Source organism: Phocoena phocoena, chromosome 12 (genome assembly GCF_963924675.1).
Source record: "Phocoena phocoena chromosome 12, mPhoPho1.1, whole genome shotgun sequence".
Classification (NCBI taxonomy): Eukaryota; Metazoa; Chordata; class Mammalia; order Artiodactyla; family Phocoenidae; genus Phocoena; species Phocoena phocoena.
The window spans coordinates 32,887,625-32,914,363 of record NC_089230.1 but is presented as its reverse complement, the minus strand read 5'-3'; the positions used below and the strand labels follow the sequence as shown (position 1 = coordinate 32,914,363).

The 26,739-nt window shown below is 36.1% G+C and overlaps 1 protein-coding gene across 1 annotated transcript in view; it reads left to right on the top strand.

The window, feature by feature from the left end:
- The window catches only part of LAMA2 (laminin subunit alpha 2), a 450,165-nt gene that overhangs the window by 208,333 nt on the left and 215,093 nt on the right, over positions 1-26,739 (top strand). Inside the window, exons 16-19 of the mRNA XM_065888629.1 lie at positions 128-241; positions 6,344-6,471; positions 16,416-16,502; positions 24,318-24,529. Coding sequence (XP_065744701.1) covers positions 128-241; positions 6,344-6,471; positions 16,416-16,502; positions 24,318-24,529 — 541 coding nt within the window. The remainder of the gene's footprint in view (positions 1-127; positions 242-6,343; positions 6,472-16,415; positions 16,503-24,317; positions 24,530-26,739) is intronic.

The window sequence follows — 26,739 nt, the reverse complement described above, 5'->3', positions numbered from 1 at the left end:
AATGGCAGTGCTTTGACAAGCACATTTGCTGGGTTTGCTACCTAAATATTTTCCTTTATCCAATAAAGACAAAAAGCAAACTTTTAAAAATCCCTGAGACTAACTTGAAGCCTTATCTTCCTTTCAGTCTTGTTGGCCTAGGCACAGACGAGTTAACGGCACTATTTTTGGTGGCATCTGTGAACCCTGTCAGTGCTTTGGTCACGCGGAATCCTGTGATGATATCACTGGAGAATGCCTGGTAAGTGCTTTCTCCTTTGGAGATGCTGATTGACAGGGCTGAAATCAGCTCAATAGGCCCTGCAATTCAATTACTACCTTTGGGACTTTAAATACTTGAGTCAGGAAGTGACTTGATGGCACTCTTTATATTGAACTGAGTTGGAAGCTGGGAACGTTCTTTCATACGTGGTCTCCCTGACTAACAAGCATTAGAAAGTGTTTATTCATATTAGTCTAAGAATTGAATTAAGATCAGATACATCATAATAAAGCATAACTAATGACTGGGATACCTTTCTACTACAAGTATATATGGTTTCAATCCCTTCCATAAATCTACCAAAAAATAGACTGTATTTCTGTAACAGGAAATAATTTATATCCCCATAATATGAAAAGTATAAAATGTAACCTCTGTAATAGGCATAATTCAGTTTTTGTCACTTTGAAAATGAGGGAATACTACATTTTTTTTGTTTTCAAATGTCAGCATTTAACTAAATACAAGGCAACATATATAGATTAAAATATAATAAATATAAGCAATACATATTCACCAGAGCTCCTTACTCCTTTTACAATTAAGTCTATACTTCAACCAGAAAAAAAGCTCTGCAAAAGGCAAAGTACTTTCCATCCTGCTAAGAAGCTTTTGGATTAGAGAATTACACTGAATAGACCATTCTGATTAACTCAAGGGCATGTTAGTTTTATATTGTCTGACATGGCATGAAGCTTGAAACAACACTTCTCATTTCATTAGTCTTGCAGAAACACAATTTGAAATGGTGCCAGTTTAGGAAGATATCATACTCTCATTTCCCTGTAGAATTTAAGGCAGACTCTGTTATCTGTATTTCTTAATGTTCTCTCTTTCTCTTGCTCATTCTTCCCCCCACCCTTTTTCTTCTACTTAAAAGCTTCTGGGAAAAATCCAAAATGAAAATTCAGGGCTTTTGTTTCAATGTGATTTGGCATTTAGGTTTATTGATGCTCTTTCTGTTTTCTGTATAGAAGATTTTGTTTAATTGCATTGCAGTATAAAGCGTGATAGCCTTAATTTGTGGATCAGTAGATTTTTCAAATGGCATTGTTATGAATAGAAAGACTAAGCGATTTTCATTTTAATTATACAATAAGTCTTTTAAAATGTACCTTGGAAAAAATACTGAGTTACCTTTAAATACTTTACTAACATGCAATAGGAAATATTCAACCCAAACCAGATATAGATTTGCTTTACTGAAACCTAGAAAGACAAAAATAAATATTTCATGATACCAGACTTTTAATGTTCCCAATAGTAATATTTCATGTTGCATTCATTAAGTCTAAAATCATGCTGTTAATTCATTTGGTTATGTAATATTTCTAAGAATGAAAGCCCATTTTAGAATAAAATAGTTTCATCCAGCATAATTTTGGGAGGAAGAAGGGAGGGGATCAATGATTATGTGAGACCTTCTACTAATGAAGCCTAGTTTACTGACTTTGTTTCATGGGCAGGGAGGTAGGCTACTTCAAATAACACAATGAATCTTAGGGAAACAACAGAGATCTTGATGATAGAGATAGAATCTGGGGTGTTTTCTGAGGTTTCCTCTGTAGCTGGTAAATAGGTGATCATGTAAGATATTTCTGGAGACTTTCAAATTCTCTTTATCTGAAATGGTATTAATAACTAAATGCTGATGTTCCATTTTGAGTGTATTCATTCTAATGTGATCCACAAAGAGAAAAATATTTATATGTTGCACATCAAAGGCATTCTTACTGTTCAGTTGACCCGCATTTTAGCTTCCTTTTTTTTTATTATTTATGCTTCCCCCCACCAGCGCTAGACAGAAAATTTACAAAACTTACAGATAAACTGCGTTTTAGTTTGGCTTTGAAATCTAATTAGAAATTAACTGAAATATTTTTTGATATTAGATCAAAATCCAGACCTCTGTTATAGGGCAGACTTATTATATATTAAAAGGTCATTTTGACTCAAAGTACTTTTGAAGTGATCTAGGAAACACTCAAGCCACATGGGAAGACTGCATACTTGTTCCTTGTCATTGTTCTTGTGGTAAGCAATGTGAATAGACATTTGGAAAGTACTTTTGTAGCAGGACACCTGTAAAAGTAACCAGCCCATCAGAGCGAACCTTTCGTCTTTTTCAGTTTGGGTTTTCCATAGTGTTGTTGTCTAATATTGTTTTATGGTTTCAACTGCAGAAACACTTGAGTTTTAAGATTAATTTTATTTACATTAACTGAAATATGACATCAGGAAATGTAAGAAACTCCTACATGTTATTTTTCTTTCAAATCAGTAAAGAAAAGCAGGGTCTCTGGGTTGTGCAAGATTTTCAGTTGAGTTTTAGAAATACCATTTTCAGCATGGTTAAAACATAATCAGTTTTATAATCCTATTTTTTAAAGTCCCTAAGTCTTTGGAGATATAATTTTGATTGTGTCAATCTGACAATATACAAAGAATATTGCAAAAACCATACTTTTTTTAGTAAGAGACAACTTTAAACTTGAAAACTGCAAGGAACTAATATGAAGATGAAATCAAAGAGGAAAGCCTTTCATCAAATTGATCCATGTTTTGTACCTTCCATCCCAATGTGCTGTTATTTAGACAAATGTGGATAATAAAGTTAACACCTTTGCTACTTTGATAGAGGGTTGCAAAATAAATTTGAAAATTTTAGATACCTTAAAGAAAAACCTATTTTCAAGTGTCACCAGATACTAAAGAATTACCTACTCACTGTCATGAAACTGTCATGAGATTTCAGAGCTTGAAAACTTCATGTATTGTGAGCTTAACTCCCACATTTACAGATTGTAAGCAAGTGGATTACTGGATTTTCATTTAACATTGTCTACAATAAAGAATCTGTCCCTCTCCCCACGGAATTTAACAAGCTATGTTCAGAAGTGTTTATTTATGGGTGTTTTTTTCTTAAATCCATTTACTAAGTGTAATTAAAATTGAGCTTCTTAAAAATATACTAAAAGAAATAATAATTCAGAATTTTCATTGAATCAAACTGACTATCCCATTGGTCAATCAGATTAACAAATTTTTACTTTATGCTTAAAGTGAATTTATATTTTGGCTATTAGCCATTTCCTCTACCTATTTAGTTATTGATGATAAAATTAAAGGTTTTGCACTCCAAGCTCTGATGAATTCTTTGGAAATGAGAAAAAAATAGCATTTTATATGCTTGTAAAATTAAAAATGTATTTCAGTCATAATAAATCCATATCGTATGATAGGTAATAGGCATTAGATACATTTTATTGTATCATTGGAGACTGAAGAAGTTATGTTTACATGATGCCAAAACATCATTAAAACTTATCAGTGCTTTATAGACATTTTCACTTGTTGATTATCTGATTGCTCACCTTTAACAGTCTTGATCAATTTTGTGAACACAAAGTGGGTTTATGAATATACTTTAATTAATATGAAGAAATCAAGGTATATATTATTTTGATTTTTCATTTTTGAAAAGAACATGGTTTCAAAAAATACTAATTAACAGAAAAATACCATTTCAATTTTTTAAAAAAGTGTGTGTATGCAGAAAATTGTAAGACACTGATGAAAGAAATTAAAGATGATACAAATAGATGGAGAGATATACCATGTTCTTGGATTGGAAGAACAAACACTGTGAAAATGACTCTACTACTCAAAGCAATCTACAGATTCAATGCAATCCCTATCAAACTACCACTGGCATTTTTCACAGAACTAGAACAAAAAATTTCACAATGTGTATGGAAACATAAAAGACCCCGAATAGCCAAAGCAATCTTGAGAAAGAAAAAAGGAGCTGGAGGAATCAGGCTCCCTGACTTCAGACTACACTACAAAGCTACAGTAATCAAGACAGTATGGTCCTGGCACAAAAACAGAAATATAGATCAATGGAACAGGATAGAAAGCCCAGAGATAAACCCACACACATATGGTCACCTTATCTTTGATAAAGGTGACAAGAATATACAGTGGAGAAAAGACAGGCCCTTCAATAAGTGGTGCTGGGAAAACTGGACAGCTACATGTAAAAGAATGCAATTAGAACACTCCCTAACACCATACACAAAAATTAACTCAAAATGGATTAAAGACCTAAGTGTAAGACCAGACACTATCAAACTCTTAGAGGAAAACATAGGAAGAACACTCTATGACAAATCACAGCAAGATCCTTTTTGACCCACCTCCTAGAGAAATGGAAATAAAAACAAAAATAAACAAATGGGACCTAATGAAACTTCAAAGCTTTTGCACAGCAAAGGAAACCATAAACAGGACGAAAAGACAGCCCTCAGAATGGGAGAAAATATTTGCAAATGAAGCAACTGACAAAGGATTAATCTCCAAAACATACAAGCAACTCATGGAGCTCAATATCAAAAGAACAAACAACCCAATCCAAAAATGGGCAGAACACCTAAAGAGACATTTCTCCAAAGAAGATATACAGATTGCCAACAAACACATGAAAGAATGCTCAGCATCATTAATCCTTAGAGAAATGCAAATCAAAACTACAATGAGATATCATCTCACACCGGTCAGAATGGCCATCATCAAAAAATCTAGAAACAATAAGTGCTAGAGAGGGTGTGGAGAAAAGGGAACCCTCTTGCACTGTTGGTGGGAATGTAAATTGATACAGCCACTATGGAGACCAGTATGGAGGTTCCTTAAAAAAACTGCAAATACAACTACCATACGATCCAGCAATCCCACTACTGGGCATATACCCTGAGAAAACCATAATTCAGAAAGAGCCATGTACCACAATGTTCATTGCAGCTCTATTTACAATAGCCAGGACATGGAAGCAACCTAAGTATCCATCAACAGATGAATGGATAAAGAAGATGTGGCATATATATACAATGGAATATTACTCAGCCATAAAAAGGAATGAAACTGAGTTATTTGTAATGAGGTGGATGGACGTAGAGACTGTCATACAGAGTGAAGTAAGTCAGAAAGAGAAAAACAAATACCATATGCTAACACATATATATGAAATCTAAAAAAAAAAAAAAAAAGAAAATGGTCAGAAGAAACTAGGGGCAAGACAGGCATAAAGATGCAGACCTACTAGAGAATGGACTTGAGGATATGGGGAGGGGGAAGGGTAAGCTGGGAAAAAGTGAGAGAGTGGCATGGACATATATACACTACCAAATGTAAAATAGATAGCTAGTGGGAAGCAGCCGCATAGCACAGGGAGATCAGCTCGGTGCTTTGTGACCACCTAGAGGGGTGGGATAAGGAGGGTGGGAGGGAGGGAGTTGCAAGAGGGAAGAGATATGGGGAAATATGTATATGTGTAACTGATTCACTTTGTTATAAAGCAGATACTGACACACCATTGTAAAGCAATTATACTCTAATAAGGATGATAAAAATAATAAAAAAATAAAAAGTAAAAAACAATGTGTGAGGGAAATTGTTATGTGCCTTGTGGTTTTATTATTTATTGGTATACATTTTTAATTTTTCAATATTCTCATTTTTAAATTATGAGTTAAGCAAGGCCCTCGCAGCTGTAATACATTAGTACATTGTCCACATCATCAGAGCCTACTGAGGTCCTAATTAATCTCTGATGTAAAAGGCCATAGTGTCAGAGGTTTTGTAGGATTAGCCATAGTTCTCATTAAATCAGCAGTTTAAGCTGAACAATTGATTTTTACCTAAATCAGGTACAATTTCCATTAAACATATATTATTAAGACTTTATAACTATACACACACACACACACACTCACGATCACTTGTATTTCCTTAAAAACAAACAACAAAGAAAAAAAGGAAATACTATTTGCTTAATGAAAAATATTTAAAATGAATTTCAGTCATCTTTTTGTAAGTATGCATATGCTGAAACTAGTGTGTAGTTTATAAGCTAGATATTAAATTAACTTTCAGTGCTCTTTCCCAGCTGTAAAATTGACCATTTAATGTGGAAAATTATTCTTTCTGGCGGGGAATAGACTAATGATTCTGTAGATCTATTTTTGGTAACATGTTGATGCTTGAGACCGAAATAATAAACTCTGATGTGCATTTCTTCCTCAGAACTGTAAGGATCACACTGGTGGCCTATATTGTAATAAATGTCTTCCTGGTTTCTATGGTGATCCTACTAAAGGAACCTCTGATGACTGTCAGCCCTGTGCCTGTCCACTCAATATCCCATCCAATAAGTGAGTAACAGACTTAACCTCTCTCATGAGCTGGGAATCCAGTTCTGCAAGTGCATTTTTGATATAGAATTTACCCTTTCTCTTGTCACACATAAAAAAATAATAGATTTATGCATGAGTTTCTCAAGAAGATACTGTGAGTTTTTCTAAATATAAAACATTTAAAGTTATGGCTATTTATTCTGCAGATTTTTTTAGTATTTTAGCTCTAGTTTGGGGGATTTAATATCTAAGAGACAGAACTCAAATAGATTTTCTAAACCAACTCCAAAGAACAGAAGACATATATTATACAAACATAGACATGTGCCCACAGGCAAGCACTTGCACGCACACACACACACACACACACACACACAGACACACACATCTTCATACTGTAATAAAAAGACTACTAATATAAATGCTGCTCATTTGGGTCCCAGTCACACAATATTTGTAACTCTTAGGCAAGTCATAAACCCCTCAAAAAGGTAAAATAAGAAATCAGTTAGTTGACCTTTAAGCACCAGTTCTGTCCCTTAGCGCACGGTTTATCATATTATGTATATGTATATATATGTTTATCTTATTGAAATAATTATAATGGTATTATATGATAAATTATATAAATATTGAAATATGGGTAATAATTTGCATCTTATTTTACATAAACTACATCTTGAAAAAGTTTAATGCAAACTTCATACAAGTTTTCTAGTCATCCAGGTTTCTTTCTGTCTTTTTTTAAAATTTTCTGTTTGTTCACCTAAAATAATAACCTTTTGTAACAGACTTTGATTTTTGTTTGTTTTTGTTTTGCTTTATCAGTTTTTATTGGAATATAGTTGCTTTACAATGCTGTATTGGTTTCCTACTGTACAACAAAGTGAATCAGTCATACATACACATATGTCTACTCTTTTTTAGATTTCCTTCCCATTTAGGTCACCACAGAACACTGAGTAGAGTTCCCTGTGCTATATAGCAGGTTCTCATTAGTTATCTATTTTATACCTAGTAGTGTATATATGTCAATCCCAATCTCCCAATTCATCACCCTCCCTTCCCCCCTTGGTAACCATAAGTTTGTTCTCTACATCTGTGACTCTGTTTCACCTTTGCAAATAAATTCATCTATACCATTTTTCTAGATTCCACATATAAGCGATATTATATGATTCTTGTTTTTCTCCTTCTGTACCACACTTTTAAAAGTATATATTTTGTCTGCTCTTCCTTGTACCTTTTAGGGGAACACTGTATTTCAGCTGCTCTAATTCACTTTCCCCTTAGAGCAGCCATCCCTTAAGCAAATATGTAAGCAAGACCCTGAAACCAAAAATGTTTTTTATTTTAATGGGGCATATTATGTTGAACAATAATCAATACTTTTTACTAGTAAAAATTATAAACTATAGTTTTAAATCAAAGAAATTATAAAAATTTTTCTTAAAGGCAAGCTTAGTGCTTAATAAAATTCATATTATTTTAGGTACTTTCTACCTGTTTCTAAATGCTGTATTAATGCTTGCAGAGGAAAAGTTTTTAATGACTTTTAATGAAATCTGTCAGTTACAGTTTTTTAATGTGAAGCTGTTATCAAGTTGGTCATACTCTGAGGTCTTACCCAAGATATTCCTAATGGAAATGGTCTTTTGTTACTAGAGTCCATAAATACTACAAGCTAAAGACTTTTAGAATAATTCTGTCATTAAATTTAAAAGTCCTCATAGGAACTATGCTTCCTATACTTCATCTCACATGAAATCCTTGTCTTCTTTCCTGACAACCTTCCTCCCTCAGAATTTTCCATCTTAGTCACTGGAAAAGAAGAGAAAGAACAAAGATTTAATGAAAGCAGCCTACTACATTCTAGGCATAGGCTCAAGCACTATATTTGGCATTATTTTACCTTCAAAAACTATTCAATAAGTGGGTCTTATTTTATAGATTAAGAAAAGAGTTTCCGAGTGGGAAAAGAGCATTATAGTGCCAATTCTCAGAGAATTCCTTGATTTAAATGCTGAGTTTCATACTTTCTAACTGTGTGACTCTGGGAAAGTTACTTAAACTCTCTGTGCCTCAATTCTCTTGTCATTAGTTGTGATAATAGGACCCTCTCATAGGGTTCTTGTGAGAATTATGTAAATTAAAATACACAAAGCACCTAAAACAATGATTGAACATGGTGAGCCTTATTTTGCTCAGAGTCATAAAATATTAAAGTATCAGAGTTGGAATTTTAAGTTTAAAGTCCAATGTGCTTTCCATTCCTCTACAGTTTTACATTGAGGGCTTCTTTAAAAATCACACTGCATTTTAAGTGATAGCATTAAGAGACTTAAATGGGAAATGGGGTAACTATATATTAGTGATCAGAACATTTTCAGAATTTAGGGCATGAGCCTGAGTGCTTACAAAACTGAAGATCCTTTGGTAACCAGGGATGTCAGAGAAGAGGAAGAAGGCAAAAGGAAATCTGGAAAATAATGAATATATTGGTCATAACGTGACACAAACCTTGCTCTCTGGTGTACTTGTGAAGGGTCAGATCAAGCAATGGAGAACCTACTCACTCACGTAGCTGAATGGAATTCTCCAGAACCATCCAACGTATACAAAACTTTCACTGAGGTGAGGAAAACAAAGGGATAGCATCTAGCCACACATCTACATTGCATCTACACTACATCTCACTAGTCTACATCTCACTAGTCTACATCTACACTCCTTCTCAGCCAAAATGTCAATGGCATTAGCACAGCTGTCAATTGTGCTGACCATTCATAGTACCATGGGAATCCTAGCCTAATATATTTGCAGAATTATGTAATTTAGTGAATATGTAGACCTTATGAATTTATCTTCAAATTAGACCAACTGATTACCAATTACTATAAATGCAGAAGAGCCATTAGGGAGAGAACTTTGCTTGGGTAATTATAAGCATTCATGACCCATTCTTCTTTGTTTACTGTGCCTCTACTTTAAAATGGATTCTAATTGTGTTCCTGAAAGGAGAAAGTCAGCAAGCGTTACAATACCATCCGTCAGTGCTAAAAAGGATTGAGGTCCCAGTGTCCAGTGATAAAATGTTCTTTAGTATTGTATTACAGTTCGGTATATTATGCAGATCTTGATTCTTTAAAATAAAGACAACTCAATAATAACAATGTTAAGTTACACCAAATATTTAAAGATTCTTAATTTCAGGTGCTTTCATTTACATTAAATAATTATTAAATTATTAAGTAATAATTTTAACTTTAGAATTGGCAATAGAGGGCAAAAACCAATTTTAAATGCCAGCTTTAAATGTGACATTTTTACCGGGAATTATACCCAGTATCTTGTAATAACCTATAATGGAATATAATCTATAAAAAAACCTGAATCACTGTGCTGTATACCTGAAACTAACAATATTGTAAATCAACTATACTTCAAGAAAAAAGTGGCATTTTTCTAAGTAGGAAGAGGGAACAGTGATGATCCACTTTTTAAAAATTTGTTTTCAGAGGTATTAGGTCTTTTAAATTTAACACACTTTGAAAATTAACATAGTTAAGCTACACAATAGTGATGAGAAAAATTCATTTTAATCTAATAACCTGAATTTTTAATTCGCTAAATAATGGGGATACTTAATGACTTAGAGAAACTCCCCTTTTAAAAAAGTTTTTAAAAAGTCATTACACTTAGAATCTGAGTTAGAAACTATGAGGAATAACTTGACTAGTTACATATTATTCAGAAGATGGGATTTGAATGTTCATAAGTTATTCAGAAAAAAAAATTCAACTAAAGGTTGCTGCAACCTTCATCTAGAATTGTAAGGCTTAGTGATAGTTTTGCCTTGGTGATTTATCTGTTTAATCCCCAGTCATAAATCTTATAGGTCATAAGCATTTTGGCTCCAAATTTCTTAGATAATATTGCAAAATAAATCAAATGTGCAGGGAGATAGAGATAGATCAGTATAATTATTATGATGTATGAATACAGACAAGCATATAATATTTAAATTATATATAAATATATATATATATCACTTCATCAACTATTTACAGTGTCCACTGTTTGCTTAGCCATCTCACATTGGTGATGTATATATTCTAGCTATAGATTGTAACTAGGTAGTGAAATTTATCTCTAGAGAATAATAATGTAATTATCATTACATTATGTAATAATGCAAATAAAGATGTAAATATTTCAAATGTTTATATTAATTAATTTCTGGCATCACACAGCTTATAGATTAAATATGATATGAAAGAGACACACGATTGTCTGCCCTTGAACACTTAGGATGTGTTTGAATAAATAATATTATTGAAATCATTGTAGATTTTCATCAGTAATATAAAAAAATTGGAGATAATCTTGGCACAAAGCTGAACAGAGAGTAGGCTCTTAATAAGTTCTGTCTACTAATATCATTGTGAATACTACTTCTTTGTGCACATCAGAAATGCTAAACTTTAAATTTGTGAAAGGATGGACCACTTCTAGAGCTGACTTTTGGACTCACTCAAGGGGCCACATTGAATTGTTGTTAACATTAGTACTTATAACAGAGAAATATAAATATTCTAAGACAAAATTTAAATTTAAGGACCTGTTCATTTCAACAACTTTAAAAATTTTAGAGTGTGCTAGGTATTTTAGAGCACTTTCCCACATATAGTTTTATGTACACACAGGTGATTATCGTGTATCTTACTAGTCCCATATACCAGAGGGAAAACTAAACTCCAGAGAAATTAAGTTCCTGGATCGTGATCATACAGCTTGCTTGTGGCAGAACCAATATTAGAACCCGTATATTCTGATTCACCTCTCTGTGCTTCTTCCAATGGCACTATAGAAATAGAAACAATTACAGAGACATTGAAGAGAAGGAAAAAAAAAATTTAATAGCACTTAATGTTAGACAAACTATGAATGTCCATTGTAAAAAATGACTCTAGTGTTTGGCAACAGCTATGCTAACTCAAATGTAAGGAGCTAGATGGATGAAAAACTGCAGGTTTAATCACTTAATTTGTTGTGGCACTATGCTAAGTATTTGCTTTCGTAATTTATCAGCATGAAGGCTTTACTCAGATCATACTCCTATTTTGCTAAATGAGAAACTCATGTTTAGAGAAACACAGAAAATAACCCAATTCTAATTACAAAATCCAATTATGGACATTACATCAGATTTCACATTATTTAAAGATAATTAAAGAAATATGTTTGCTAAATGGGTCTCCTGAGAATAAAGAGAACAGATATCACAGAACTGAAAGAAGAAAAAAATTATGGAGAAATTTCAAAAATTCATGTGATCCAAACCACAGTCATGAAGTAAGATGAGTTTGCCCTTCATTTTTCTCCTCTTTCTCTCAGTCCTCTACTCCTTTAGCAGTTATTCGTGGACAGTCACACCATCTTAGCCCTAGCTTCCTCACTCACCGACACTTTGCAGCATCTTATCCCTTCTGGTCTGTCTTCCCCTACCCAAGTGTTCCAGGTAACAAAAGGAGTCCTGCTCTCCTATTTTATATGCAAACGTAGAAAATGTCCTGATTGTCTAACCCCTAATGATGGAAAATTTATGCCAGTGATGAAAATATTCATTATTTCCTGTCACATCACAGAAACCAAGAGGCAATTCAGTTCCCTCTTGCATTGGCTGTGAGAAAGTTCAAAGCCATATGATCTGCCACTATCCATATGATCTGCCACTATCCAATGAACATATTGTACAATATATACATATACACATATATACGCATTTTTTACAATACACATTCTGCACTCTAAATATACCCCTGATTTTATCTTATTTTTTAGTTTTTTTCTCTTTAATCGTATTGTATCATTTTATCTTAATGTACATATTTTGATAGGTAAGATTAAATGCATTCTGCAACAAAGCTAATTTTATCTGTATTTATACATTCACATACCTAAATACATCCACATATGCTCACATACATATTCGTTTGTATGTACATATATACACTTACTTATAAATATAAAAATTTACATTCAGCCATTTAAAAAGACTGTTTCTATGTGTAGTTCCTTACTGTTTATTCCAGCAATAGCTTCTCTTCCTCCCCCTGTTTGTGGAAAAAGCCTGCTATTCTTGATCTCTTGTGTCTTCTGTGGCATGGGGTGGATAATCCAGGAAGCCGAATATTGCCTCTGCTGATGTAGAGCGAGCCAACTAGAGTTAGATGACATAATCTTGGAATCACTTGAAGTCAACAAAGATCTTACAGTTCCCTCTTTCTATCACAGAACAGTTAGCTTCCTGTATTTGCCAAAATCAGTGTCAAGTTGCTGCATTTGCCAATCCGAATTCTATAGACATTTTTTGTTGTACATGTTTATTTCTCATTCTAATTTTATGTTTGTATTTGACTACCATCTTCTCCATACTTATAACTGCAGTTACAGCAGTAAGGGAGTGAACCCTTAGTTTATGTTGTTTAAGGAGTATTGAAGCACAAATACAAATGTATTTTATGAGGTGCTTTTATTTAGACTCATCATGTCAAATAGTTATATTACTAGAAGTTTCAATTGACTTAATTCTGAATACTGGATGGTTATAGGGAAAAGAGAGCATCAAGTTAGAAATCAAAAGTTTTGGATCCCTCGCTAAATTCTCCTGGAAATTAGCATATGACTTTGAGCAAGAAAAATTATGCCCGCCCCCACCAGCTCATAGGATTTTGTGAAAATGTGATAGAATTATTCATAAAAGCACTCTAAAAATGTAAAGAGCTAGTCAAATCTGATATATTGTTATTGCTTAATTTTTTTCTGAAAAAGCATTGATTTCTGTCAGTGAGTGTGTTTTATTTTACTTCTGTCAGCCTTAACTGAGGCATGAGTATATTCAAGAATTTGTAATCTATTTTATAAATAGTTTTAAAGTGTCAGAAGCCTTATCAAGAACCTTTGACATGACTTATGGTAAACTAATTTAGGATCAGTAAACAATTGGTATGGTTTTCTTTCAATCATTGTAGTCCCACATGGGTGGGAAACCTAGGGCTTCTAGTTAAGAGTCACTTTCTCTGTAGATGATGAGGTAGTTAAAGAATGCCAGTTTTAAAAGAAAACATACGTGCATTCCAGAGGTTTGTCAAAATCCAGTCCTCCGTTTTATGTCTGAAAACAATAGCAAATCACGGCATGAGGAGGAAAAAACAATCGTTTCTTTCCATTTTTACGTGTGCCTCTTCTCCTCACTGCAATCATACTCCTGCCAAGAAAATCACCCTTGGTGAGCTCCCTTTGGGTCATGGGTGGCAAGCCACAGGCTGCTCTCTGAAAGATGAGTCCCCTCTCACAGACCATAGGCTGGGTGTAACTTGCTTCTGCTCTCGTGGCAGCCACCAGAACCCCTTAACGTGAAATTTTTTATCTGAGTAAGATTTGTGAACTCAAGATACGCCAGACCAGGCTTTTCCCCCACTTACCTCACCAGATTCATTTAAATGTTCCGCTGAGTTGAAATTTTTTAAGTGATAGAACTACTTGGTTCTAATAGCTTGCTACTATCAAAAAATAAAAATTATTAAATCTTTAAAAACAAACAACCCAAACAATAAATGGGCAGAAGACCTAAATAGACGTTTCTCCAAAGAAGACATACAGATGGTCAATAGGCACATGAAAAGAGGCTCAACATCGCTAACTATTAGAGTAATGTAAATCAAAACCACAATGAGGTATCACCTCACACGGGTCAGAACGACTATCATCAAAAAGTGTACAAATAATAAATGCTGGAGAGGGTACACTGTTGGTGGGAATCTAAATTAGTGCATCCACTATGGAAAACAGTATGGAGGTTCCTTACAACACTAAAAATAGAGCTACCATGTGATCCAGCAATCCCACTCTTGGGCATATATCCAGAAAAGATGAAAACTCTTAATTGGAAAAGATATGTGCACCCCAATGTTCATAGCAGCACTGTTTACAATAGCCAAGACATAGAAACAACCCAAGTGCCCATCAATAGAAGACTGTTTAAGAAAATGTGGTATATATATAAACAGAATATTACTCAGTCACAAAAAGAATAAGATTATGTCATTTGCAGGAACATGAATGGACCTAGAGAATATACTAAGTGAAGTAAGTCAGACAAATAATATATGCTATCACTTATATGTGGAAGCCAAAAAATAATACAAATGAATCTGTATACAGTAGAGGTCCCCAACATCCGGGCCATGTACCAGTAGTGGTCCACGGCCTGTTAGGGACCAGGCCACACAGCAGGAGGTGAGCAGCGAGGAAAGCTTCATCTGCCGCTCCCCATTGCTTGCATTACCACCTGAACTATTCCCTCCGCCACCGGTCCATAGAAAAATTGTCTTCCATGAAATTGGTCCCTGGTGCCAAAAAGGGTAGGGATCGCTGATATACAGAACAGAAACAGACTCACAGACATGTTTGTTTGTTTGGTAACAAACTTACGGTTACCGAAGGGGAAAGGGAGTGGGAGAGGGATAAACTAGGAATACGGGATTAACAGATACAAACTACTATACATAAAATAGGTAAGCAACAAGGATTTACTAAATAACACAGGAAACTCTATTCAATATCTTGTAATAACCTATCATGGAAAATAATTTTTTAAAAAATATATATATATAAAACTGAATCACTTGCTGTGCACCCAAAACTAACACAATCTTGTAAATCAACTATACTTCAGTTAAAAATAAATAAATAAAAGAATTATTAACTATTTACAGGACTACTATGAGTTAAGCCAAAGGGAGATTATTTTAAAAAATAGTACGCATGATCGGATCTGCACAAAAGTTAAGAAAATATTCCAAAGTCATACAAGTGTCAGGAGCAAAATGAGCTCAGTGTTCAATTTGTAGTTCTCTCTTTAATTCATTTAGCCATCAAGCAAACCTCTACTGAATTGTCCTGTCATATATAATAGGAAATAAATCTATTTAGGGAAAACATAGTGAGAGAAAGAGTAGTTGGGGGCATTTCCTTTGAAAACGGCAGAGGAGCAGAGGTCACAGAATTCAAAACAGTTGATGGCTCTTCAGAGAGCCATTGTGTCCCTTCTGAGGTAACGGTCCGTGCGTGAAGGCTGTCTCTCACAAGGCAAAGAAGTATGGCCAGAGTCGCACAGGTTGCTGAAGGCTAAAGCTAGCACGTAATTACTCTGCTAGCTCCTGACTTGGTGTTCAACTCTGTGACTTCAGACACCCAGGATGGAAATATGTACAAAGAGAGAGGTAAACTTTGGAACATGCCAGAAGATATGAAATGGCAAGGTTGTTTTGGTTTGTTTCATTTTGTTATAAATTTAGGCAGAATTGCATGCTTGATCTCATCTGAAAGCTTTTCTGAGGGTTCTGTCTGTGTAAACCGTGTAACCCTGAGTACACATGGGCAGCAGCCTGCACACACACACACATCCACACCCATGACAGAAGTACTGGACAGAGGAACCCCATCACCGCCACCACCACTACCACAGCTTCCACTACCACATACTGAGTTTTCCAAAATCTCTAACAGATTTCTCTGGATTGCTTCAAATTCATCAGGATTTGGCTAGAGAGAAAGTATGTGAGACTGTATTTTTCCAGGCCCAGGGAATCCCTCAAGAGCAGCTATACAGTCCCACTTGTTACTGATGATCAGGGACCCAGAACAGTCAAAAATCAGTTAATAGCATGTCACAGGGATACTGTTTTCCGTTGGACTGTGTTCACATCTGCAGAAATAGCAATGTCATTTTATCCTGGATTGGCCAGATCCTACTCTCCGTCTGTGAGAGGAGAATGACTAGCCTGTACCCTTTTGTCACAGCAACATTGGAAGAAGAGAAATGAAAATATGCTGCTAATGACTTTGTGTATATGCTTCTTCCTTGTCGCCGTTGTTTCCCAATGACATCAACATAGCTTTAGCCCGACGTGCCATTTGGACCGAAATCTTGGCTTGATCTGTGATGAATGCCCTGTCGGGTACACAGGACCACACTGTGAGAGGTAAGCACATACTACACTGTCTTTCAATGTGATTTCCACCTTGGGAGTTATAAAAACCACAGGCATTATCATCCTTCTCACTATCCCAGAAAAGCCGCCACACTCAGGTGAAATAAAGTTTCTCACCACACTTGTCAAACAAATGCGGTATATTTTTATAGTTTATTTATTCTCTAGAAATTGCTCTATAAATCTCCATTCACTCAGAGAGTGTTTGATTAATGTTTTAATCTTAAAGGTTAAGCATTAACCTGCAATCTTTCTAGAAAGTATTGTTCAAGTGGAAAGTCATGCACTTTAAGATTTATCTTACTGTCTACGTTGGCAACATTTATTTTTCATAATTAGCTTTTTGTCCTTAAAATGTAGCTTAAATGTGTAGTTCATAGTTCAGCAAGTGGTCCATAATTTACCTTAAATATATTTGAAAATCGAAACAAAATGTAATTTATTATCATGATTTATATTCTCATCTAATTACTTCTAAGCCAGTATTTTAATTCCCGTTGATTTTACTAGGTTGTTTTGCAGTGGAGCCAGGGATATTATTTTATGTAATTTGTGTGATTATTTTTCCTCCTAAAATCTTTTGGAGGAAAAGGTTCTTCTGTATTTCAGTCTCACTGAAAATGGTACAAAATTCTCCCATAATGTCATTGGCAAACACAACAGCATCTTCTGGGTGTAGCACTGAAAATAGTCCCTTTTGTTTCCATCACTAGAAGGTGGGTGGGGGTCAAGGTAGGGGGAGAGGCAGAGAAAGTAACCTGCTTTCACCCAGCATCACCAAGGCTAACACCACAGAGGGCTATTTCTGCCTATCCTTTCCTGTCCCCTTGGCAGCCATCAGCCCTATTTCAACAAGGCTGTATAAAGTTAATGAAGGAAGAGCCAATCACCCAGAGAGAATTTAGCCAGCAGCTAGCAGTCTGTGGACACAGTGCCAGTGACAGCTCCTAGCCGCAGCAAGTACTGTTTGTGAGTATGGCAGCATCTGTAAATTAGTAATGGAGGAACAGAACTGAAATAAGGAGGGTTTATTTGCAGTTGAGAAACTAGAAGTCTCTGATTGTGGTTTTTTTTTAAAAAGGAGGACACATGCATATTACTTACTGTAATAGGAGAACATATCATTGCCAAGACAGATTTACATCAAATGCCTAATCCCTCTGGCTCACTACAGGCAACCTTTTTTTTTAGCAACTGGAAAATGACAGCTGCTCTGTCATACAAGGCCATTAAATCCATTTATCTAGGTGGACTTAGTTTCTGATGTATTTATACCGCTTTGCTCCATGATATGTATTTTCTGTATACGTTAGACAATGGTTTCTGAACCATCTACAATTTAAAATCCTACATTTTATTTAAGAAACATTTGTTTGGCAACTACCATGTGCTGTGCATGGGGCTAGACATAGGCTATAAACAGATGTATCCTACCATCCTTGCCCTCAAGCAGCTCACATTTTTAGTGTGGGTGAGAATATTTGAACATATTCTGGAGAACATTCTGGTCTGAATAATAAAATTCACCTAGGAAAGGAATACCTGACAGAAAGGATGATTTCCTGTCTAAAACCTTTATTAATCTGATCAAAAAGAAGAGAGAAACATGCATCAAATGGCATATCTTACCTCTAATTCAAGTTTTTCAGTCAAAAGTAACTTTAATCCATTATTATATGGAAGATGTGATATTATATTTTTCTAGCCAGAATACGGATTAGGATTTTACAGGAATACTTAGAGTCTATCATTTCTCTGTGTTTGTAGGAGCTAAGAAGTCCATTAGATGGATCCAAAATATTAGGAAAAACATTTTTGGGGATGTGCAGGCTGAAGTAGACCGGGGTGTGAGGGAGAATAAGGGTCAGGGAAGGAAGGAGATACGGGTTGTACTGAAAATCCTGTAATCAAAACTATTCTGTGAGTGATTGGTGTAATCAGTTATGCATATCATCTACACAAAATCAGCATTGAAAAACTGAAGCTGTGTTTTCCAAGTTATAGATGTTCTTGGAATAGAGTTCTATGATCACTTACATTTGGGAAGCATCTATTAGCATGTGAGAGGTTCTGACCAGTCCCGGAGTGAAAAAAATCTCTTCAATTTGTTTAACTCATCATTTTCTAATCTTACGTGACCATAAATCCCCTACTTTTATTATATAGCAAGAATGCATCTCAGACTCAGATAGACGGGAATTATAACTTTATATTTTTATCTCAGTTTAATTTCTACTTTGAGATCAAATTCTTTCTATGTAGGAGCTGTGAGGGCTTGGACACATAATCTCAGTCAAGTACACTTTAAACTTACCCAGTGTTATATGTCAATTATGTTCCAGTTTTTTAAATTTTTTCTCTTCTCCCCACTTTCCACCTCTAGCTTTGGTTAGAACCAAAGTTCTAACAAGCTTACTTATAGTACCAAGAGCCTTGAATGCTGGAATGAGTGTGTGTGTGTGTGTGTGTGTGTGTGTGTGTGTGTGTGTGTGACTGTTTTGGGTAGTGCACATATAGTAGGGCCAACCTGTTCTGAGTAATTCATCCAAATGCATTTCTGCTGACCTCTTCCTGTTTCCTGTCCTGATTACCTTTGCCCTCAGGTCTAATAACTCTCCCCACTACTGTCCTACCACTCGTGGGCACACAGGACACATACTGCTATCTTCTTTCCAAACTGGGATCCACCAACATGCCTACTCTCATCATTTCTCCTCCATCTGCCTTTCTAACTCCATCCCATTTCCTGTTTGGGGATGAATTGCAGGAGGAGGTGCCACATTCATAGAAATGGTGACCTTTAAAGCCAAAGTCCAAAAGATCCCTATGTTTCTGCTTTCCTTCCTGTCAGATCCCTTAACTCAGTCAAACAGCACAGATGGTCTTGCTGCTTAAATTGAGGGAATGGAGAAAAATTGTGAACAAGAGGACGGCAAAACAAGATATGACAAAATATGGACTGATAGTCTGTCACACATAGGACACTGGTTACAGTTTTCAGAAACTTTTGCTTGGGGCCAAAGCACTCATACCTTGAGATAGTACTGCTTTCCTCTGACTAGGGACTGTTTTAAACAAAATGAAAAGAAGAGAACCAGGGGTGAGGGAACTGGGTATTCTTCATGGCACTTTGCTAAGATTCTAAGATTTTATTATCTGGACAAGAAGAGAAAAATATAGAAAAACAAGGAGACAGTATTTTGAAGGGCAAAAAGGGATGAGTGCCGGAGCATCAAGTGAAATTAAAAAGAACATGGAGAAAAAAAAAGTGAGCTAAATGCTGATGACATCTGCTCTACTGGGTACTAAGCTACTTTCTGAATAAGTTTGCAGCCTCAGCAACATATCACACTTCATGGAGACAGACATTTTAAGAGACTGTGATAAGTTCATCCAATGAGATCCATAGGACCACAAGAAACTTAATGAGCTATGTGGACCCCTTAAACCCTGTCCCCTCCTGATCTGGGCAGTTTTTTATGTCCTCCCTAAGTAAGGAGAGAGAAGTCAAAGTTAACTTTAATTTCTCAATTGCCACAGAGAATGCAGAAGGTATTTGAATTCAATTGCTTTGTATTTGGAAAATTTACCTACAGTTTTATCCACATGATTTATATTCAGTGTCAGAGAAGCCCCTTTTTGTTTTTCTTATTTCAATTCCAAAATCCAATTTAGATATTCTCTGCTTCAGAAACGTCTTGACTCTGAACCAAGTCTAATTGTCATCTGATCACTATCATGGTGAGAATTTCTACTCATGGCTGAGTCTCCTTGAGCCCTGAGTCCTGTATGCAGAGCATGGGGTTACAGAAATTAGAGGTGAGAGACAGTTATGCTTGCTCAGTAGTGCCATTAGGAAAATTGTGACTGGAAGTGAGATTTCAAAAGGCTGCTCATCTGTGGTTGTGCGGTGTGTACACTGCACAAAAGTACTCAGCCAAGGGGGAGACTGGGGGCTCGAATCCAGTGTGCCCTCTTCTTGCCAATACACTAGCTGTGCTGTGCTTGGGTGCCCAGCCACGTCTAGTCTTCTGTTCATTTTTCTGCATCTGCCCAGAGAGAATCTTTTTTCTTGATTTGCCGAAAGGCACCGTGTATGCAGGCACACTTCCTCAGTCTTCAGCTGATTCAGTCAAGTGGGAGGTAGTAAGAATGCAGTGCGGTTCCACAACCATTCCCATTGAAACTCCAGCCACCGTCCCCTGTGCCTTTGCCAATACTGCTTCCTCTGCCTGGAAGACTGCAGCCCTTCCCCCACCTCTGCCTGAGACCAACTCTGCTATGCTCTTAAAATTCAGCTCTGTCATCCTGAAAGGGTCCTTGATGAATCCTAGTTCGAGTTGGTTGCCCTTTTCTATACTTCTTTAACAGTATTTGCATATCTCTAATAGTTAGTCACTGCTACATTTTTAACTATAGATGACCCTAGAAAAACATGGGAGTTAGGGGCACCGACCCCTGTGCGGTTGAAAACAGTTGGCCCTCTGTATCCACAGTGTGGTATCCGCACGGTGAACCAACCTCGGACCACGTAGTACTATAGTACTTACTGACAAACATCTGTGTAGAAGTGGACTCACGCAGTTCAAACCCATGTTGTTCAAGGTTTAACTCTATATCTTTCTTCTCCATAGACTGTAGTATAAAGGCTGTTCCTTATTTGTATTAGTATCATGTGCAAGTGCTCAGGAGATGTTTAAGGAAGAGTGGGAGGGGAAAAAAAGCAAGAGCTTTTCTAACTTGCTTAGAGACTGAAGCACTGTTTTCAGTCTATAGGTGGGAAGAACGTAGACCAAAGATTTTAGCCAAAAGTTGTTGAAAAATGATGGAGCAGAATGAAATAAAGTCTCACCAATTTCCTTTCTTCTTTTCATTGTTGTTTCTCTCCACTGCCATTTCCTCTCTCTCTCTCTCCCCCTCCCTCCCTCCTTCCCTCCCTCTCACTCTTACTCTCACTTAGATAGATAGATAGACATATATATATATATATATATACCTTCCTTTAATATTGTTCCTAAGTCTTCTTACATAACTGCATGTGTTATCTACATTTAAAGAATCTCTTTCTAAAATATTGCAATTCGATTTGAAAAAAAGTTAGCAAATGTGCAAAGGAACAGGGACTTTGTCATGTTAAGGTCCATCTCTAGCAAAAAAAAAAATCCAATTAACTCTCTGTTTACAAATGTCTTCCTTTTGCCTTTCATATGAAAATGAGAGGACTTCAGATTTCGACTAACAATTTGTTTTGGTAGAGTGAAAGTCTGAGAAGCTGGAAAGGTCTAAAGGACTGTGATTTACACTAATGTTAATTAGATGAATCCAACTTGATCAGACTATAAAACACTATTATTAATACAAGTTATATGATTAGTGGTATTGTATTCACTGACCCTAGAATTACCTTTTAATTTCTATTGATGGGACTTCCTTGGTGGTCCAGCGGTAAAGAATCTGCCTTACAATGCAGACGGTGGGGATTCTCTCCCTGGTCAGGAAACCAAGATTCCACATGCCCCCGGGCAACTAAGCCCACGTGCCACAACTACTGAGCTTGCGTGCCTCAGCTAGAGCCCATGTGCCCCAAACTACAGAACCCACGCGCTCTGGAGCCTGTGTGCCACAACTAGAGAAGAGAAAACCTGCACGCCACAACTAGAGAGAAACCCGCGCACCACAACGAAGAGCCTGCATGCCTCAGTGAAGATCCCATGTGCCGCAACTAAGACCCGATGCAGCCAAAAATAAAACAATTTAAAAATATATAAATAATAAACGAATTAAAAAAAATTCTATTGAAACATTTCTGTAAGTCTCTAAGAATACTGTTCTATGTATAGAAACACACACACACCTGCACACCCCTAATAAAATCTGAATGCTTACTTGCAGTGAAGTGCCGTATGAATGATGTATCATATATATTTAGTAAGTCTCCTTACGTGTCCTACAACAAAAAGTAAAAGACAGATGCCTCTTCAGTTATTCTATTTAATTGTAATTATTTTCTCATGGATTGAGTTGGTTTTTTAAATTATTGTTGTGGGAGAATTTGGGACTTAATTGGTATCTACGTTAAAAAAAAAAATTATCAGATCTTGTTATATAACGCCATCTCTCCTGAGGGCAGTAAGTCATTTTGAGGAAAGTGAACTGAAAATAATGGGGGTTTGTTATCTGTGATAATGATCATTGTATATTGTTATTCTGGTGGAGCAAAGTCACTCTCTTAATGGTAAACAAAATGAGATGTGAATATATGTGGGTGTGATCATGAGCTCTGAATATCAAGTAAGGCAAGAAGAATCGGATTGGAATTCAAAAGGATTTTCTTCTTATCATTATTGACTACCACTCCTGAAGGGATTGTGGGGGAATTTTATGCACTAGAATCTTAGTTCATTTTTACAACAGAGAATTAATAATTAATATTTGTGGGTGGCAGTATTCTTCCAAGCAACATTTATACAATGACTTTCACAATTTATAAAAGATTTTGTTAAAATTAAAACTAGTAATCTCATTTAAAATTATGATAAAAGGTTAATTCTACAAGATTATTATGGTACCTGTAAATGTTCTAGAAAACTTAGACGAATCAATGTATCTTACCAAATTAATGACTTTGCCCCACAGTCATGATATTATTAAAGTATCCTTATATGATACACTGTATTTAAACCATTTCTCTGTCTAGAGTAGAGAGCATTTTTCTCTACGTATCTGTAAGTAGATGAGCATAAACATAATGTACTTTTGAGATATATTCCCCTTCAATTTTGACCCTTGCCATAAAGGACTTTCTATTTTGCTAAGATGGCACAGAATACAGAGCTAGCCTGACCATAAGACTTCAGATGTACTGTTTCATTTCTCCTTTGGCAGGTGGAGCTTAATATGAAGCATAAGCAAATGTAACTGAAAGAGAAAACAGAGTAGAATATAAATAAGTACTTCCTATAAAGGTGTATCTGTGCATCTGTGACATTAAGTAGCATTGTAAAGCATAATGGTGTGGTTAAAGGGAAATTTGATACTATAATTGAAAAAATTCTCTCCCATGCCTCAAATAAATGAACTTTTGTTTTTCCAATAATATGTACAATAGTGTTTAGTCCTTTAAAAAAAAAAAAAGAACTGGAGTTTGCTAATAAGAGTCCTGGGCACCATTAAGCCTCGCCTTATGTCATGTTACCATAATATGCAGCAGGCCTGCTACTCAGTAAAGACTCTTCAGTGGAAACCTGCCTCCATATGGATGTGCAAATGTATAAAAGCCTATTAGTAAGGCAGACATACGGCCCTCACACAAATGATGAGGCTCTTTCAATTTTCTATTTAATAAACTCTGAATTCTCGCTACTGAGTTTCCTTGTGAGCCTGCTTCCCCACAACAAGCTCTTGCTGCAGCAACAGAAACGTGTGAACCTTACATATGTGTACAGGAAACAACCAGCTGTGTACATATGTGTTGTCCTGCAAAGCCTTTCCAGCATGGACCTGGATCCTGCTGCAGTGCCAGTGGCAGATTTCTTATTATGCTTTGGTCTCGTCTTCAGTGCCAGTGACAAGATTTTTTTTTCTGGCTGAAATCTAATTACTAGTGGGGCTGGCAGGATTTCATCTCGTATCTACACTGCAGTAACAGAAAAACATTCTTTTAATCACCTTGCATTTGAGAAAAGGAGCGCTTAAAGGGAAAGCATATCCTGGGAGAGGGATAGAATGAAAAAATATATAAACATTGCCCCCAAAGGGTTTCATGAGTTTCTCCCAAATACTCACTGATGCAACTTTTCACCTTAGGTGTGCAGAAGGCTATTTTGGACAACCTTCTCTACCTGGAGGATCGTGTCAGCCATGCCAGTGCAATGACAACCTTGACTTCTCCATCCCTGGCAGCTGTGACAGCTTGTCTGGCTCCTGTCTGATATGTAAGCCAGGTACAACAGGCCGGTACTGTGAGCTTTGTGCTGATGGATATTTTGGAGACGCAGTTGATGCAAAGAACTGTCAGCGTAAGTCCTGAACTATTGATGCCCCTGACAGAATTGATGCATTACACCTCAAAGTAACTGTTGAGTTCTTGAGTGGGGATTGGAGGGTAGCAAATTATGTGTAATACATGTAAGATAGATAGATACACAGCCTATACACAGAGTCTGAATATTCTAATACATTTCTTTGTGCTAATAGATTAAATCCTTTCAAAACTGCTGCATTGTTGAAGTATCATTTTTCAAATGATACACATATCTCTGTTTCCACATGGGATGAAGATTTTTAAATAAGTTTCTGTCTATGACAGGAAAGAAGAATTTGAAAATTAGGTAGCCCCTATTTATCCTTATTGTTTATTACATTTCTAACCATTTTCTTGAAATAAATTTATCAGTCTGGGCTTCCCTGGTGGCGCAGTGGTTGGGGGTCCGCCTGCCGATGCAGGGGGTGCGGGTTCATGCCCCGGTCCGGGAGGATCCCCCGTGCCACCGAGCGGCTGGGCCCGTGAGCCATGGCCGCTCAACCTGTGCGTCCGGAGCCTGTGCTCCGCGGCGGGAGGGGCCGCAGCAGTGAGAGGCCCGCGTACTGCAAAAAAAAAAAAAAAAAATGTATCAGTCTGTATTATTTCATTAGTACCTGTCAGTAGGTATTAATCTGTTATGCTTTCATATGTAAACTTTACATTCTAGCATTTCACAGCAGGTGTAAAATTCTGCCAATATTCTTACACACTGGCATTTGTAACTGTTGAGGTATTAACCTTAGGACTACTCACAGAATGCTATTTCTGTGTTTTACTTCCACAAATTAGCTATTGTAGGACTTCATCCATATTAGTCAGTACATTCCTACCCTCATCTTGATCTCTTCAACTGTATTTTTTGGTGTTGCATAGAATTTACAAATGATTTATATTAGTGGTAATATATTATGCACGAGAGATTTCATTGTGGAGAATGAAATGGAATGAGTGTCCTTGTTAGTCCACGTTAGTGCTGGACACTGCCATCATCAACTTCACCTGCTGTGATAATCTTTAGGCAGAGCAGGTTATGATACCAGCTCAATAGTTCACTTCTGCAGACTTCGTTATCTAAGAAGGGACTCTTCCAATCATTCAGTTGGGTCCCAGGACCTGCAACAATACAGAAACCACTGGAAATGTTGTGCCTGTTAGTATCTCTGCTGTAAACACCAAAGACCTGCTAGTCCCGTTCCCCATTTCAATAAGAAATGTGTCTTTCTCCTCACAGGTTTGGGAGATAAGTGCCAGCTTTTTGTCATTTAAAAATGACAATTTATTGAATCAAAAACAAACCACTCTCTGGGACAGTCTGCAGCTATTAATATCACGTGTAAATTGTCAATTGTTTTTAAAGCAAAATTTCCAACAGACTCAGAAGCGCCTTTAAACACTGTGGGTTTATGGCATCTGTGTAAAACCATAAGGAACTTAAGAAATTCTCCAGTTCAAACTCATCATCTAGGATCTACACTTTCTACCTGTGTGATGCTGGGCAAGACATTTGACCTCACTGAGATTCAGTTTCCTCATTTACATAAAGGGTCCTAATTTTCAATGAGGATTAAAGGATCTAGCATGTGAGAGTATCTAGTGAGCTGCCTGGGGCATGGGATACTCACACATGGTAGCTCCTTTGGTAGAGATGCTCACTAATTCTGAGGCTGTGTTACTCGCTGAATGACCTCATTTTCTATCTTCCAATAACCCCCTCCATAAAGTTGAAGAGACAGTTCCACTCTTTTTATTGTGGTAAATTCAGGATCTGTGGCATGAAGTCTTATCACGTAGAAGAATATGGTATAAAAACATTTTTGAACCATCACCAATTTTTATATCACTTGCCATGAAGTATAGACATAATTATGTTTTTAATGCTCTTTAGCATATAAAAATACCAAAACACATTTATTATCTATTTTTAACTTTTCATAGATATAATAGCTCTTCTATGCATAGTTAGTAAACCTTTACAAAAAGAAAATTCATAATAAACTATTATTTTGGTTGCCTCTGGATCTGTTCGTGAAAAGCACACCACTACTAAGAAATATATTTTGCTTTTTAAATTTATATACATATTTTTGTGTCATACATTTCATTTAAAAATGCCACTTAAAAATTCTATATTGCTTTTGTTTTGTTTTGTTTTGTTTTTGCGTTACGCGGGCCTCTCACTGTTGTGGCCTCTCCCGTTGCGGAGCA